The sequence below is a fragment of the Pteropus medius genome, unplaced genomic scaffold, assembly GCF_902729225.1.
Source record: "Pteropus medius unplaced genomic scaffold, Ma_sr-lr_union100, whole genome shotgun sequence".
In the NCBI taxonomy this organism is placed as follows: Eukaryota; Metazoa; Chordata; class Mammalia; order Chiroptera; family Pteropodidae; genus Pteropus; species Pteropus medius.
Window position 1 is genome coordinate 29,354,456 of NW_024355205.1, and position 19,022 is coordinate 29,373,477.

Sequence of the window (19,022 nt, forward strand, 5' to 3'; positions counted from 1 at the left end):
GGAGGAATATCTCTAGGGGTAAAATATATCATGAAAATAGTATATTCATGAGTATTTGGATTGATAATAGCTCTGTAACATAAAATGTTACGAGTTTCTGCATAGTATAACACTGGGTTCCAATCTACTACAAAGTAATTAGTAATTAATTAGCTAGTCAAAGTATTTAGTTGAGCTCATTTTAATAGTTGCATTCCAAAACATAAACTTCCTTCCCTCTGCAGAGCCTTGATACATAGAATATATCTTTGAAATCATGCATTGATGTGAGTAGATTATTGATGGAAACTTTTCTTAGAGATTTGTAAATGCCTGGGTAACAAAAAACAAACATGGTTTCCCAATAAAACTAGCGATTATAATAATGGGCTTATTTATGGCAGATGCTGTAGCTATGAAAATCCAAGTTCTCATTATCAGCTGACAGGAGTGACTTGCACATACTAGGTATTAAATAAATATGTATTAATATTTATTACATGAATCACAAAATTAATGGCATTCCCTGATCCTTCCTGTCAGTATATAAAGGTTCCAGGGTAGTAGGTGACATACAAACTTCAGAAACATCCCTCTGCACCTCAGTTGAAACCTCACCTTCTGCCATCATGTGTTGCAACTACTATGGGAACTGCTGTGGAGGCTGTGGCTATGGCTGTGGATATGGTTCCAGATATGGCTGTGGTTATGGCTGTGGCTATGGCTGTGGATATGGTTCCAGATATGGCTGTGGTTATGGCTGTGGCTATGGTTCCAGATATGGCTGTGGCTATGGGTCTGGTTATGGCTGTGGTTATGGCTGTGGATATGGTTCTGGTTATGGCTGCGGCTGCTGTACCTACCGACCATTTTGCTACAGAAGATGCTATTCCTCTTGCTGGTAGAACATCATCCTAGAACATGCTATGCCTCCAGAATGATATTTCAAGATTAAGATTTTTGCCTCCAAAGAATGTCCATTTTACCATCTCTACATTTAAGTAATAATTGGACATCACCTGTATTTACTTTGAAGAACCAATTTGTTATTAAGGAATTATAAATGCTTCTATGTTGTTACCTGAAGACAGAAGATTTGATTGTAATTACATTCAATGTAAATTCTTGCTTCTCCTATGCTATGATTTTGTATTGTCCATTAGCATTAATACTTCATAGTTAAAGGAAATTATACTTTTTCAATAAACATATTTCATTTATTCCTGCAAGTAATTGTGTTTTGTGTCAGAATCACCACTGACTTTAGTATTTGCAGTCTCCTGGATGGTTGAGCAGCCACTGCATTAGCTGATCTTTGGGTTTATTTATTCCTTCATTAGCTATATATTGTGTCCATTTTTTCACAAATACTACATGGTTCTGTTTACTGCAAGTTTGTATTAGGTAATGTGAATACTTCAACTTTGCTCCTTTTCAAAATTGTATTGGCTATTCTAGTTTCTTTGTTTTCCATCAAAATGTTAGAATCAGCTTGTTAATATTTACAAATATATCCCATGGAGGTTGTTATTAGTATTTAATTGTATCTATATATCAATTTTGGGGAATGGACATTTTAACACTATTGAGTCTTCCAATCCATGAACATATATCTGCACATATGTAGGTTTTCTCTGATTTCTGTGGTGAGCTCTAATTCAAAATTTAACAAGAATAATTGTCATTGTTCTAACAGAGAGCATATTCTAATGGGGGAGACAAACAAAAGTTTAAAAACCAATCAGACATCTAAATAACTGAATAAAAGTAATAAGTTAACAGAATTATAAAGTTTTTATAATGATTAATTAAATAAACAGCAAAACTCACACAAGAAGAAATAGATAATTTTTATAGGTCTGTATCTATGAAATAAATAGAATCAACAATAACCTTTCAAAACAGAAAACACCAAACACTGATGGGTTCTCTGGAAACTTCTACAAAACATTTAAAGAATAAGTTACATCAATTCTCTACAATCACTTCTAGAAGATAGGATCAGAGAGAATACTTCCTAACTCATCCTGTGAGGTCAACATTACCTTAATGCCAACACTAGATAAAAACATTACAAAACATGAAGAAAAGAGGAAAGAAAGAAAGAGAGAGAGAGAGAGAAAGAAGGAAGGAAGGAAGGAAGGAAGGAAGGAAGGAAGGAAGGAAGGAAAAGAAAGAAAACCACAGACCAATATCTAAATAAACATCGATACAAAAAGTTTCAACAAAATATTAGCAAAATGAATCCAGCATTGTATAAAAGTAATTATACACCATAACCAAGTGGAACTCATTTCAATTATGCAAGACTAGCTCAATACTCAAAAATAAATTAATGTAATCTGTTAAATCAAGAGCCTAAAGAAGAAAAATCACACAATCATTTTAATAGATATAGAAAAAGCATTGGACAAACTCCAACACCCATTCATGATAAAAACGTTCAGTAACCAGGAATAGAGGACTTCTTCAATTTCATAAAGACTATATTAAAGAAAAAAAAAAACCTATGACCACCATTATACTTAATAGTGAGAAGTGAGAAACTTAAAGTTTTCCTGATAAGATCAGGAACAAGGAATGGATATCCTCTTTTATCATTTCTCCTCGATAGCATTCTGGAAGACCTTGCTGATGTAATAATACAAGAAAAGGAAAAAAGAGATATACTGAGAGAGAAGAAAGAAACAAAACTGTCTTTTTCCACATAGGGCATGATTATCTATGTAGAAAATCCTAAAGAAATAAAAACAAAACAAAACAAAACAAAAAAACTTCCTGGAACTAATAAGTGATTATAGCAAGATGTAGTATATAAGGCTAATATATAAAAGTCAATCACTTTTCTATATATTAATAATGAAGTAAAATTTAAAATAAAAAAAAATACCATTTACTTTAGCAGCTCCAAAATAAAATAAAATAATTTGATATAAATCTTAAAAAAATATGTACAAGATCTGAGAAAAACTATGAAAGTCTGATTCGAGAAATTAAAGAAAAACTAAATAAATAGAGAAATATTCCATGTTCATGGATAGAAAGACTCATGATTGCCAATATGTCATTTCTTCCCAAACTGATTTATAGATTCACTGCAATCTCACTCAAAATTCCAGCATATTGTTCTGTGGAATTTAACAAACCGATTATAAAGTTTATGAAGAGTCAAAAAAAAGAAAGAAAGAAAAAGAAAAACAGAATAGCTGACACAATATTGAAGAAGAACAAAGTTGGAGAATTTATACTACCTGACTTCAAGTCTTACACTAGAGCTACAGTCAACAAGATAGTGTGGTACTGGTGAAATAATAAACGAAATATCAACAGAGCAGAATAGAGAGCCCAGAAATAAACTCATATAAATATAGTCAATTGATCTTTGCAAAAGGAGCAAAGGAAATACTGTGAAGAAAAGATGATCTTTCCAACACATGGTGCTGGAAAAGCTGGACACTCACGAGCAAAAAATAATATCTGTTTCAAAACAATTATCTTGGCAATTGATAGAACTAAGTAGACAGCAAATCACTAAAGCTATGGAAACAGAAACAAATTAACCAAATTAACTTTATTGGCATCTATAGCACATTACATCCAACAATGATAGAAAGTACATTGTTTTTAAGTGCTTATGGAATACTTCAAAATAGATCATATGCGGGGCTAGAAAATTGTTCTAATAAATAGAATTCAATATATTAATAAGGATAAATTCTAGTGACATTAAATTAAACATCAAGAACACACAGATATCTGGATAATCCACGAAAACAATACAATCTAAATCGTATAGATCAAACAGAAAGCACAAGGAAAGTTAAAATACAATTTTAAAAGAATTACAATGACAAACTTAAAAAGTACTAAAAGTCATGAGATTATATGTCAGCAGTAATTGTAAAGTCATTTATAGCTTTAAATGCATATAATATAAAAGAAGATAATGTGCTTACATATTTTTTTACAAAATATATACCTACAAAGACACATACATAGAAAGAAAACATTTTGAATGAATAAAAAATGTTTCATTTATTGGTATGATTGTGTTAAAATCCTGTTTTCTTATTTTAATTTCTTATCAAGGCAGATGAAATTAGTAACAGTAAAGGTTTAGTGTCTTCACACATCTAAAAATAGGGGAGAGCTGATTAGAATATAGAGGATCTCCCAAATTACCTTTATCTATATTTTAATCTCCTCAAAGTTACATAAACCACTCATCACTATTTGACTTAGGCTGGAAGAAGAGTTAAAATTAACTTATAGAGGGGAGTATAATTTGGGAAGGTCAAGGACAAAAAGAATTATTTGTAGTCAAGAGCAAGTCAATTGAAACTACTGAAATGCTCCTTCTTTATGTGAAGAATATTAAAGTGAAGGTTTCTTGTGAAAGCTTTGTAAATATGACTGTACCATCTTATTAAAGTGCCTCAATTGGTTAAAGCAAGACTTCTTTAATGCCTCAAGGGTTATACTCTAGTCTTGAAACAACATACTAATTATATTAGTTGTAAATTAGCCAATGATATGAGTACATGCAGTGGGTCCCATCCACACTGAGGGCACAAAAAGGTTCTCTGTAAGGAGAAATATCCAGACCGTACTAATCTACTCTCCTTTCCTACCCAAAGAGCAACAATCAACACCATGTGTGGTTACTACGGAAACTACTATGAGGGTCGCGGCTACAGATGCTGCGGCTATGGAAGCCTGAACTGTGGCTATGGCTCCTGCTATGGCTGTGGCTTCCGCAGAGTGGGCTGTGGCTATGGCTGTGGCTTCCACAGAATGGGCTGTGGCTATGGCTGTGGCTATGGCTGTGGCTATGGCTACTACTGTTGAGGACACCATGGGGAATTCCCATCCTGTACACCTGAACACGAGGATTCAACAATTGGGAATTCCACATTTCCTGTACCAATCTCTCAGGTGACAATTATTCTGCTTGATTAAAGTCTGGTATGGTCTATTGATGACCTTCGGTTTAGCCTATAAATTCCTTCAATTTACCTCATTAAGTGAGATAAGGTGAAATTTACCTGTGATCCACAGTTCTGCTATCATCAGGATATAATGTCACAGTAACTGCCTCAATGACTTTCGTGCTGGAGTTTGTTTCTCTATTGATCTAATAAACTTGTTTAATTCAAATGGCAGCTTTGATTTTTATTTCAGTCTTTTGATTTCTCAAGTTTCTTACTGATATTTTTGGTTTCAGTTTGCAAGAAAAGTAACAATTGTTTCCTGAGAGAGATATTTTTCTTTACTATTTTTCTGTCAACTTCTTGACCAATTCCATTGTCAATTGTCTTAGGAAGGTAACTCATTTTCTGTAAACTTCAGTTTCCTCCTTCATGACTGAGGGAATAATATTTGTTATGCTGGGTAATTCTCAACAATAAGTGCATTATTATTTGTAAACTAATTTAAGCATGGTGTGTGGCGCATTTAAATAATAAAAAATAAAACAATAACTTCTTTAATTTTTATATTCAAATTTACTTGAGTCAGTTTCAGTAATTTGTATATTTAAAAGAATTCTTTTTATTTCATCTAAGTTGTAGAATTTATTTTTACCTCTGTCGTAATATCCACTTATTTTGGTGCCTGTATGATTTTAAAAGATGTTGATTCTTTTGTTTGCTTTAATAGTTTGTATTCTCTCTCTAATATTCTTGATTAATCTCTTTTAAAAAAAGGTTTAAATAAGACCAAAATGTTCCTAATATACAAAATTTCTCTCATACTATCGTACTAAGAAACAAAAAAAATTACAACTTAAATGAGAAGAGATAATCAACTGACCCTAACACTAAGTTAATCAAGTGTTCAAATTATCTGATGCAGATTTTAAAGTAGTCATCATAAAAATGTTTCAATATTAAATTCTATTGAAACAACTTAATAAAGACAGGGGAAGATATTTTGTAATGATTAAAAGAGCAATCCATCAGAAAGATATAACAATTTTAAATCAATATGTACCTAACATAACAGAGCACCAAAATACACAAATCAAAAATTAATAGAATTCAAGAAAGAAAGAGACTGCAATAATCATAGTTGGAGACTTCAGCATCCCATTTTGAATAATGGATAGATCAATAATGGATACTAATCATAATATAAATAGGCTTGAGAAATCCTGTGAAATAGCTAAACCTACCACACTTCTAGAGAGCATTTTACCCGACTCCAATAGAACACAAATTTCTCTCAAGTACACATATAGAATGTACTCCCAAATAGATTTTTTGCTAGGCCAAAAACAAAGTCAATGAATTTATAAGAATTGAAATCATTCATAGTCTCATTTATTTGTCTATCTTCAACTGCTAAAGGAAGATATAGCTACATAATTCTCTCCTCTAGATACTTCCAGAAAACATGCATTTGGGGGCAAGTTCATACTTTAATCTCTAGTCAGAAAATATTTTTATATAGACCTATTGTATGTGTTAGGTATTCCAAATTTTAAAATTAGTTACTAAAATTAGTTACTAATATATTAATATATTATTGATTTATATTTTATTATTAATAATAATAATAAATGAAGAGAATTTAGAGAAGTTATTTTAAACAGCTTTACTGAACATTATCCAGTCTACCAGGATCAGAGATATGCTTTGCAGCCTATAGTGTAGATCAGACTTATGTTTGCATGAGTGCAGTCTACCTAAGCCACTGCATTATTATGAAAGATAACAGGTCTCTTTCAAAAAGGCAAGTAGAGATCGACCCCTTGAAAGTTTCACTACAACAGACTTCAAATTTTATATTTTCCTGGGACAATGTAAGAATGCTAGACAGGGAAGTCATTTGTGCAGCTAAAATGTATGAGTTTGAGAACATATTGCCAATGAGTGGAAAAAAAAAGCCAACCAGCAATAATATAATATAAAATTTAGAAGAAAAACTTACATCTTCCCAGAGGCACATTTAAATATCGAGTGTCACAGAAAGAATGAAATGTTAAGAAATGAAATGGTGAGAAAAAGGGCACCATTTTGCCAATGTCTTTTGTCAAACTTCGGATATACCAAACACAAGGCTTTGATTAAATCAAGGTAGATAATAGTAGCCCTTGGATCTACTAATGAAAAAACACATATTGCAAATACACTGGATCCAACCACACTTCTAAATTATCAACTATAGATTACCAAAGGGTGAACAATCTCAAACACAAATACATACACACACACAATCTAGATAAATAAGTATACACGAAAATATTGTAGGTATGCAAAACAAATTACCTTTGATGAAAAATAAGTTTAGACAGTTTTCCAATGGTTAAATCATTTTATTTAATGTATAATAGTAACACAAGATGAAATGAATATTTTTTTATGTTGTCAGAAACTCAGATCATTTCCATCAAAAAAGTTCTGATGTTACATAGTAGTTTAGTATTTCGTTCTCATTGTCTGAACAGACAATAATATGGTTATAATGAATAATGCAGGAGGTACACATAGTGCCTCATAAGAGAATGTCTTGAAGAGATGAGCAATCTAGAATTTCTCAGAAGAAGCCAGAAGACCAGTATCTCCCATAGCAGCATGGACGATAACAGGTATATCCACAGCCACCGTAGCCATATCCATAGCCACATCCCAGGCCCCCATAACCATAGCCCAGGCCACCATAGTAGTTGTTGTAGAAGCTCATGATGTGAGGAGAAGAAGACTCAGTTGAAGAGTAGAGTTGATCTCTAGAATTGTCAGTTTATAATCTACACAGGGCCTTATATACCAACTGAGTGGTATGTGGGGCAAACCACAGGTGCTGTTGGATTTATGTTTCAAACGAATGACATTATAATCATCTCAAGAATTCCTCATAAACCAATATATCCAAGACAGTTTTGCTGTGTGTCAGGATGGCTATAATGAACTCGTCTTCCTTTAATGAAAGATTCTTCTATCTTTGCGTCTTAATTAGTCCAGATGTAAAATCTAAATTATATTACTAGCTACCATGAGATCATATGATCATACAGGATTCACCTCTTTAAAATTTTTTTTCTTTAATAATATTCTCCTTATTACGTGCATATATTACCCTTGGGAACAAAAATGTGCCTTCAAAGAGGTAAGGAAGGATAGAAAAGTTGTGGAGAAGACATGATAGAAGACATGACAGGGTTCATCTGTGAATTCTTGAATAATTCATGTGTTTTTTTATTTTTTTGTGGAGCAATATTATTCACTTTGTTTATAATTCACAAATATATGCACCTATTATTTTGTATGTGATCAAAAGCCATGATAGAGTCCCTGAGGTTTAGAGCTATGGACCATGGTTATATAGAAATAGAATTTATCCCATTAATAATACCAGCTTAAAAATCTATTCTAGAAACTATCAAAGATGAACTGACATCATGTACCTCCTGCTATGACAAAACTAAATAAGCACATCTCTCTGGTAATCTTGCTCAAAATGTATAACCTCTACTTTGTTATGAGAAAACAGACAAATTCAAATAGAGGAACATACTACAAAACATTTCACTCTTTAACATTGTCAATACCATCAAAGTTAAAGAAAAACTGAGAAACTGTCACCAATTGGAGGAGACTAAAGAGATGAGACAATCAAATAACAGGTGGGATCTTGGATTGCATCCTAGAACAACAACAAAAAAAAAGACACTAGTGGTAAAAAAAAAAAAAAAAAAAGTGAAATCAAATACAGTTTGTAGATTAGATAAAAATATTGTCTAAGGGCTTTGAGAACTTGTTTGGAGGTACTAGCTGAGGATCGCTACTCAGCTAGTACCTCCAAACATGTTCTCAAAGCCCTTAGCTATTCGTATATCCTACACCAAAGAATGATCTTCTCTATCGGGGAAGGTTGTCCTCTCCAAACAGGCATTCAGCTTCCAGAGGGACATACATAGAGCAATGCAGGAGGGAGAGGACATCACCTAGCCAGCCAGATCAGCCAAATCAACCCTGGAAATTAATGGGGTGACAGATGTCACAACCGGATTGCCCTCCCCTCAAAGGCAAGAGAAGTAAAAGCAAAGATAAATGAATGAGACTACATCAAGCTATGTACAGTAAAAGAAACCATTAACAAAACAAAGAGGCAACTAACTGAATGGAAAAGATATTTGCAAACGACACCTCCAAAAAGAGGCTAATATCTAAAATATATGAACTCATACAACTTAATAACAAAAAACAAACAATCTAATCAAAAAATGGGCAGAGGACCTGAACAGACACTTCTCCCACAAAGACCTACAATGCCAACAGTCATATGAATAGATGCTCAACCTCACCAGCTATGAGGGAAATGCAAATCAAAACCACCATGAGGTATCTTCGCACACCTGTTAGAATGATTATCATCAACAAGACAAGTAATAACAAGTTTTGAAGAGGTTCAGGGGAAAAAAGGAACCCTCATATGCTGCTGGTGGGAATGTAAATTGGTACAGCCACTATGGAAAACAGTATGGAGGTTCCTCAAAAAATTAAGAATAGAATTACCATATGACCCAGAAATCTCTTTTCTGGATACCTACCTCCCAAATTTGAAAATATTTATCCATAAAGATATATATACCCTGATGTTTATTGTGTCATTATTCACAGTGGCCAAAACATGGAAACAACAGAAGTGTCCTTTGATAGATGATTGGATAAAGATGTGGTACATACATACCATGGAATATTACTCAGCCATAAGAAAAAAAATGAAATACTGCCTTTTGCGGCAATATGGATAAATCCTGAGATTATCATGCTAAGCAAAATAAGTCAGAAAGAAAAAGTTGAGAACCATATGATTTCACTTATATGTGGGATATTAAACTAAAAGTACCAATGAACAAGACGAACAAACAAAAACTCCTAGACACAGACAACAGTTTAGTGGTTACCAGAGGGAAATTGGGGAGGGGGAAGTAGATAAGGGCAAAGGGGGTCAAGTATAAGGAGATTTGACTTTGGGTGGTGAACACACAATGCAATATACATATAATGCATCACTGAATTATATACTTGAAACCTATACAATTTTATTAACCAGTCTCCCCAATAAATATAATTTAAAAAAAGAATGTGATTCTTGTGAAATGCTAAAAAAATTAGTGAAACTAACTGGAACCAAGAGCAAATAAGATTGAGACAAATAAATGTATTCTTTTTTGATGTAGAGATAACTATCTGAGGTTAAAATGAAAGTCTAACTTGGGACAGGACTGTGTATATGCGAGTGCGTGGGTGTCTCCTCTCACTGGAGCCCTCAATTCAATAAGGGGAGTCGAAACTGAGAGACAAACACTGCAAGTCTCCCGAATACCTCAGAGGCTTTATCTTATGACTGAAGAACAACAAACGAATTAGATTAGTCATAAAATTAGCCAATGGCATGATATATACTGCTGGTCCCACCCACACTGAGGGCATATAAAAGGCCCTCCTCGAGGACACTGTGCATACTGAAGTCACTTACACTCCTTCTCCACCCAAGGACAACCTCAACAACCGACACCATGTGTGGCTACTACGGAAACTACTACGGGGGCCGCGGCTATGGATGCTGTGGCTACGGAGGCCTGGGCTGTGGCTATGGCTCCTGCTACGGCTGTGGCTTCCGCAGACTGGGCTGCGGCTATGGCTGTGGCTATGGCTGTGGCTATGGATGTGGCAGTGGCTATGGCTCTGGCTTTGGCTACTACTATTGAGGATGCCATTGGAGACTCCCATTCTTGACACCTGGAATTTGGATTCATCAATTCGAACCATATATCCTGAGCCTTGCTGAAGACTTACCTTCCGGTGCCCCCTGAGTCTGAGGCATCCATCTTTTCCTATGCCGTATTTAACTCATAAAAAGCTAGAACATGTGAAATTCATCCTGAGAACTCCTGTGTGGTCTCCCATTGGAACGATGCTGTCGCAGACCCCACCTTTTGTTTTTTATTCAGGGGCTATTTCTCTATTTCCCTAATAAACCTATTCAATCTGAAATCATAAACCTGTTTTTTTTCTTTATTGAAAGTGCAGTATTTGTTATTTTGGCTTTTTTTACCTGGTTGAATCAAAGGAAAGAATTGCCTTATTTAGGGGATATCTTCTTTTAGTATTTCTACTTCAGTTGCTCTACCGAATCCTTGATTTGTGACATTAGGAAGTAACCACCTTGTATCCCTCATTTTTCTACTCTGGAAAAGCAGTGTTAGTGTGTGTAATTTTTTTTCAATTTAGTTAAGCATTGCATAAAACACTATATATTCCAAGAGCTTTTACACCAAAACTTGCATCTGTGTGAAATCCTTTCGAAGATATGAACGCTGACACATAATTCCCCAATTCTAGTCTTTGTTCTCGGCATATCGAAACAAGAAATGTTTCTGATGCTTACGCATGTAAGCAGTAGAGAACTTTAAACCTACTCTATCCCTACCTAACTTTTATGTGCCTTGAACTACAGTTTGAGTGACACCTATTCTAAAATTCATTACATATTCAAGCTTAGAGCCATTCAATGGCTTTCTATACTCTTGTCTGTCTTGAGATTTTCCCTTCCTGTGATTTGTGCATTTTCACAGTTGTAGGTATAAATTACTTGTTTTCCAATAATTTTCTGTGACTAATGCGTCTGTAAACTTACCAATTATCTTCATATTCCTTGCTCTTGGATTAGGCATGAATGAATGTAAGCAGTGTTTTAGAGTAAGATAACGGATATGTTCCAATTCATTTTGACAGTGCAAAGTGGTAAAAACATTGAAGCCAGAGGAAGAAACTAGGATCGCTAGAAAGAGGACAACCCAGGAGAAAGCACTTTTTTCTTTAAAGTCATGCTTTTATGAAGACTTCTCTTTTCTATTAACTTTACTCTTGAAGCTTAGAACTTTCTATTTAATATTATGAGAATATTGAGTGGTCTTTGTTCACCTATCTCAAGAAATAGTAGATTTTTAAAACCATCTTGGCATATAGGTTATAATACTTAATGCAAATAAACTAGATATTGGTGTAAACTAGATAATAGGGCCTTCATTATAAACTCTCAAGACAAGATTTTTATTGATTATAATTTTGCAAGATCAACCTCTTACACATGTCTTAATGTGAGCACAACTGGTTGACATTCTTACCGACTCTAACATATTTAAACTTAAATACCACCACTAAAAGCCCCAAACATAGAGTTTGTACTCACAATGGCTTGTTTAATTCATTAAAGTCCTTAAATGATGAATTACTCTACCTAAAATTGAAAAACAAGATTCTTTTACACTTTACCCACACTTGCGTCTCTCTTTTCTTACAGTGAAAACTCTAGACCCCAATCATTTACTAGTTTAATTCACACGAAATACACACAAAATACACTCTGAATACCATGCTGAAAGCAATATCCATGAGAAAACTGCTAAAGCTCCTCAGCAGTACTTTTTATCATTAGAAAGTATACAACTAAAAAATGGAGAATATTGTGCTCAACACTTATGTAAATTAATTTTCTTCCCAAATAATTATGCTATTCATCTTATGTAGAGAGTTCTTTTGTTTCTGTTTATATTTAATTATAGATGTACTTTTATATTTTTTAATGTGTCAAATATTCACCTGAAAAGTAATGGGGCGGCTTTCTATACTTTTGAAAAAATTATATAAAAGATGTCCTCAAAGAAATCTTACTCCATATTTATTTCTTCTATCCCATTCCCACTCACTCCTGTATGTAAGCATTTTCATTTTTCTCTGCTTTCTTATTATAAAAACAAGTATATATCATATATTATATGTTCTATACATATTAATTTATGCATTCTTATCTCCCTCTCTTTCTTACCAAGAGTTTGCATACCATTTTTGCATTTATTTTTTTTTAATCTTTTACTTTTTACCTTTTTAACCCTCTATGCTCATACTTAGTCTTTCAAACAGGAATCACTTAAATTTTGGCATTAAAGAAATGACCCATTGTATATTTTAGTACTCCAAAAACAATATTTTTCTAGACATACACTTATTTCTTCCAGAATTTAATTTTGAAAAATGTCAAACCCTCAATTAAGTCAAGAAAGCAATATAGTGAACACCTAAAATACTGTTCACCTAGATTTTGCAATCGTTAATATTTCTCCAGTTTTGTTTCCTCTATCCCTCACCACACATCTCACCATGCCCACCCTCCAATATAATTGCTGAACCACTTGAGAATGTGTTTTATACTTCATGACACTACTCTTAATTGAATAGTGATGTTCCCCAAGTAACCACAATCCCGTTATCACACACACACACACACATAAAACCCACATAGTTTTGATACAACACTATTACACAATTCGTAGTCCATGTTCAGTTTTTCCAATTGCCTTCTACAGCTTTTATTTTAGATCCAGAATTGAATTAGTGGAAATTATCACACTTCGCAATTTATCATCTGTCGTAATTTAGCATTTCATGACATCCGGAGCATTTCCCTAGCCTTTCATTATTTCTTGATGTTAATACGTTAATACATTTTTAGTACTAAAAGACAATTATTTACTAAAATATTCCACAATCTGTTTTTTCTGATTGTATCAATTATAATGATATATTCCATAAACCAATATTTTAAAGACAAAGATTAAGATCATCAGAAATGCCAAAAATCAGAGAAATGTAAAGCTTAATCAAGCATTGAGTGTATATAAGGTGACTGTGTTCTACGATGAAGTCTGAGGATAAAGTTAAACATGTGAAGTATAAAAAATGTGTCACTGAGAATTCTGTGCGATAGGTGGATTATTTAAGGATGTTACATTTTTTGAAATTAATGACTGGATCACCCCTAACACAGGTAAGTTTATTTAAATGTTGTGTATTCACCTTTTACCCATTTCTGCAATTATTTTGTGAAACAGTACTCTATTGAATGCTGTGATATCTACTCGGTTTCCTCTTCAGCAATGAAAAAGTTACTCTCCAGCTGCTGAGGGTTGCAGGCAGAGTGCGTTCAGCTAGCTGTCAGCCTTCCACAGAAACTGCCTTAGCTAAAGAGCACCACTGCCTCCAATGATTGGTCTGTTTAGGTTATAAAGACACAACTCCTTGCCCCAACCCCCAACTGTGTAAAGACATCCCAGCTTCAGAATCTCACATACAGTTTTCTGAAGCCTCCTTCGATCCTGCAGCCAACTCAATTTTTCCCTCTATCCAAACCTGCTACCTCCTCTTACTTTCCATAATATCTCTTCTAAGAATCAATGAATCTAATAAAGCTCTTACAGAAAAATAACCTAATCCAGGGTCAGGCAATGCTCCTAGTTGTCATGCCATCTAGTCTCTTCCATGACTTTAATATTTTGTAGATTACAGGAGATTTTTTCTTTTCGAATATTCCTGTTTAGATTTATATAATATTTCCTCATGATTAGAACAAGGCTATGCATTTTGTCAAGTACATAAAGAAAATAATATCGTTTGCTTTTTATCGTACCCTATCTTGGTAGGGACTTGAAGTTGATTTGTTCCATTATTAGTGGTGATAACTTTGATCAATTTCATGAGTACCAGATTTTTCTACTTAAAGTTTACTTTTACTATTCTTTTAGCAGATAAGAAGTATTTTGGTAGAGATATTCTGTGACTTTATAAATATTCCATTCATATCCCAACACTTACCACTAGTCTCAACATTTATTTTCCTTTCTTGCCTGAATTATTTATAATGATGATGGATCACAAATGTTGAGTTTTCTGATTTTCATAATTTTAAAAAATATATTAGCTGGCATTCTACTGCAAAGTTTTTCTTTCCACTCGATTGTTTATTTATTTATGTCAGTCTAAATTTATGGCTATTATAAATAATCTATTATCATTGTAATAGGGGTAGCAAGTTCCAGGCTCTCTCATGAGTCAGAAAGTATATATAAATATATTGCATCATATAACATTTAGGTTCTGCCACTTAGCAACCTAGGACGTTAGGCAAATTATTGAACTTCTTTGGCTCTGGCATTCTTACATAAATATTAGCACCTACATTCTAGGGTTTTTTATGAGAATTAAATGTGCTAAAATACTTAAAGCACTTAGAACATGTCTGGAATTTAATAAATATCTTTTATGTGTCATCATTTACTATTATATGCATGATTTATTTACTGCCTCTTTGTTTATATAAGAATATTCTCTGTTTATCTTGCTTGATTCTGTTCATGGAATTCTTATTTCAAAACTCTAATAATAGTAATAATTAAATGACATTTATTAGTTGTTTACCATAAGGCAATTATTTTATGAACTATGTATGTGCATTATCTCACATAATCCTCAGAACAGCCTTAGGATGTATTAAAATTATCCTCATTTTACAACTGTAAAAAATGTCAAGAGATAAAGTAACTTACTCAAGTGGCAGGTCCCATTATCACATGAGTTTTATATCTTTGTATATAAATATAAAATATGTTATTTTTCTAGCTAGCTAATATTTTTTCCAGTAAAGGCAAAAGAACTTCCAGAATAATTCAAATATTACAATATTTTCATTATTAATGCCACATACTTAATAAAATATCTGTGAAGATAAAGTTTATATTTTAGGACTTCCCCTCTTAAATGCCTTCAATTAAAATTTCCCTGCTCCTTTTTCCTCTGTTTATCACTATTTGTTTGATTTCTACTCTCCTTTGAGTGAACATGTGTAAACATAGAATATAACAAGTTTTAATCTTATCTACTATGATCTACTGAGCTTGAGAAGTCAGTTTTTCTAGGACCATAAAAGTTCAGAGTACTATTTCACTTAATCACTGAATTCAAGTATGAGTTTTATTGAAATAATAATAATGATGATGATGTGTTTCTTATATTTCTCACAGTCTGAGATATTTTATTAAGAGCTTGTTTATTAGGAAAAAGTCTAGTAGGTTCCATAAAAAGGTATCTCTGCCAATGTTATTATTTTAAATAAATATTTTTAAAACAAATTATTTCTTAAGTCCAATAAAAACCACATCATTTACCTGACTATGGATTCAGGATATAAATTTGAAATCTTGGGAAAATATTTCATATTTTAAAAATAAAGTATTAAAAGTTTAAGGAATATTAATATAAATGAGAAAGAAGAGTCCAATTTTCTCAGGTCTGCTGTTCCGGACTTCCAAATCATTTGATTCTTTTCAAAAGTCTCGTGAAGCTGAGTGATAATATTGTGGCTTTTAACAATAAACCATCTCTCACTTGAAAATGAGAAGACTCTCTAAAGGAAAATAATGGGTTTGGAGCACAAAGTAATAAATGGAAAAGCTCAAGGTTAAGAAAGAATACTATGATCTGACTTAATATAAATAAGATAAAGTTATTGTTTGTCTGGAGCAGGTCAGAGTTCGTCAATAAAAATGCTATTTCTTGCCATAAAGATTGGTTAAAATGAGTTACTTAAAGATCTCATGAGTAAGGCTTTAAGGATGAGACAATTGATTCTCATTAATGGTCCACTAAGTGGTTTAGATGTGGCTAAGCAAAGCAGATCTCCTCATTGCCTATGAAGCCATGCCGAAAGCCAGGAGTCAACAAATTACTCACAGTGGTCCTGCAAATCAGCCAATGACATGAGCACGTGTGGTGGGTCCCACCCACACTGAGGGCATATAAAAGGCCCTCTGCAGAGACACTGTGCACACTGAAGTCATCTACACTCCTTCTACACCAAAGGACAACCTCGACAACTGACACCATGTGTGGCTACTACGGAAACTACTATGGGGGCCGCGGCTATGGATGCTGTGGCTACGGAGGCCTGGGCTGTGGCTACGGCTCTTGCTATGGCTGTGGTTTCCGCGGACTGGGCTGCGGCTATGGCTGTGGCTATGGCTGTGGCTATGGATATGGCTCCCGCTCTCTGTGTGGCTGTGGCTATGGATGTGGCAGTGGCTATGGCTCTGGCTTTGGCTACTACTATTGAGGACGCCATCGAAGACTCTCATTCTTGACACCTAGAATTTGGATTCGTCAATTCGAACCATATATCCTGAGCCTTGCTGAAGACTTACCTTCCGGTGCCCTCTGAGTCTGAGGCATCCATCTTTTCCTTTGCTGTATTTAACTCATAAAAAGCTAGAGCATGTGAAATTCATCCTGAGAACTCTTGTGTGGTCTCCCATTGGAATGATGCTGTCACAGACCCCACCTTTTGATTTTTATTCAGTAGCTATTTTTCCATTTCCCTAATAAACCTGTTCAATCTGAAATCCTAAACCTGTTTTTTTTGTTTGTTTGTTTTTTTCTTTGTTAAAAGTGCTATGGAATATGGGGCTGTGGAGGCCTGGGCTGTGGCTACAGATATGGCTCCCACTCTCTGTGTGGCTGTGGCTACGGATGTGGCAGTGGCAGTGGCTCTGGCTTTGGCTACTACTACTGAGGACACCATGGGAGAGTCTCACTCTCTGGATCTTCACTTAATAGTTTAGCAATTCTGAACCCGACTAGTTCTATGCCTCACCATCAGCTGATGTTTATTTGAAACTACACTACAAACTTCTGATACGATTTTCTGAAGTCCTGATACCTGCATCTGATGCCTCCTGACACCTGCATGAATTCAAAATTCATCATGTGAATTCATTCCTCTTTACATCAAGATGATATTGGCATACCTCTTATTTTTGTAATTTTATGCTAAATTTTCTTCTCTGTTTTTCTAATTTCTAATTTCCTAATAAATCTGGGAGATTTCATTTCCTTTTATTTATTATGCAAAGTTTGTCCTTGCTTTTTTGGTCATTCTATCAGGTAACAATGTTTTTTCTTTCGCAAATATTTGTCCTCAATGTTTCTCTTTGCCATGCTAATTCCTAGATTTGTGACTTCAGAAAAATCTGTGACCTATGTAAATCTCAGTTTCTTGTCTGGTAAATACAATTTTTTTTCTTATGATGATTTTAGCTATTAATTTTTTGCTATATAGATTTACCTAGTCTTTCAATTGGTACTTCGGGCTGTCTTCAGTCTCAGCAGGGACCTGACATGTTTGGCTAAAGTTGAGCTTTCCCTATGTGACTGGAGGTCTATGAGTATTGATATTATTTAGAATTTTCATTCATCATGCTTAGTTAAATATACAGAATTATCTTTTTCAGGTTCTTGACAAACCCACAGTAAAGAAAGCCATATGCTAACCCCTCCATTTGAATCCAAACAGAGCCCCAGTCTTCACTTATGCCTATTCTCTCACTTATACACCATTCAGATCAGGAAAGGAAAATTAGGAGTGGAGGATAAAGCAACATTTAGAATCTTACACCGATGTGGGATAATGTCAATACTCCAGCAAGCCATTTGACGCTAATTTTTATGAGTTCATCATGAACAGAAGATATTGTATCCTGAAAACATATGAGCATAGCTGAATATATAAAATCTTACCTTCAATGTTCGGGTTTCTTCTTTGGCTTTGATATGCATAACATTCAATCATGAAGTTGAGGCAGAAATTGTAGTGGGATGAATCTTACCAGTGCTAAAAGAAAACAACAAATAGTTATGTCTCAAGAATTTTGACAAGATTCACAGAATCACAACATAATATTCAAAATGTCCAGGATACAATACAAAATCATATGACATACAAATAACTGGTAATTGTGATCAATTCTTAAAGGAAAGAACAGCTGAGAGACGCCATAGTGTAAGGACAAAGATGGCCTCCAATCTTTCTCACCTACTGATATTCAAGCCCTTGTGTGACCCTCTTCTCCTTGAGTGCTACAGGACCTGTGACACAGTTCTAACCAATAGAGTATAGGAAGTCTAATAGAATGTTACCTCCATGATTATCTCACATGAGATCATAACATACATCTTTCTTACATACTTTCTTCTTTGCAGACTTTGATCAAGAAAACAGCTATGTTGTGAACTGTCCAATGGAGAGGTCCCCTCAGGAACTGAAAGTGGCCTCGGGCCAATAGCCAACAAGAAACTGAGGCCCTCAGTCTCATAACCTGCAAGTAATTGAATTGTGCCAACCATGTGGGCTTAGAAATAGGTCCTTCCCCA

The 19,022-nt window shown here is 34.1% G+C and overlaps 3 protein-coding genes across 3 annotated transcripts; 2 read left to right on the forward strand and 1 right to left on the reverse strand.

Annotated features, from left to right (window-relative positions):
* The first annotated feature begins 608 nt into the window (after window positions 1–608).
* On the forward strand, window positions 609–884 carry LOC120598845 (keratin-associated protein 21-2-like). The gene has a single exon (XM_039857916.1). The coding sequence runs from the start codon at window positions 609–611 to the stop codon at window positions 882–884; it is 276 nt and encodes a 91-aa protein (XP_039713850.1).
* A 6,631-nt stretch (window positions 885–7,515) lies between these two features.
* LOC120598865 (keratin-associated protein 20-2-like) lies at window positions 7,516–7,662 on the reverse strand. Its single transcript, XM_039857932.1, has one exon. It carries the CDS (start codon window positions 7,660–7,662, stop codon window positions 7,516–7,518), a length of 147 nt encoding a protein of 48 aa, XP_039713866.1.
* A 2,839-nt stretch (window positions 7,663–10,501) lies between these two features.
* Window positions 10,502–17,385, forward strand: LOC120598856 (keratin-associated protein 6-3-like). The gene is made up of 4 exons (XM_039857923.1): window positions 10,502–10,652; window positions 13,753–13,812; window positions 16,634–16,891; window positions 17,288–17,385. Exons 1-4 carry the CDS (start codon window positions 10,502–10,504, stop codon window positions 17,383–17,385), a joined length of 567 nt encoding a protein of 188 aa, XP_039713857.1.
* The last annotated feature ends 1,637 nt before the right edge of the window (window positions 17,386–19,022 follow it).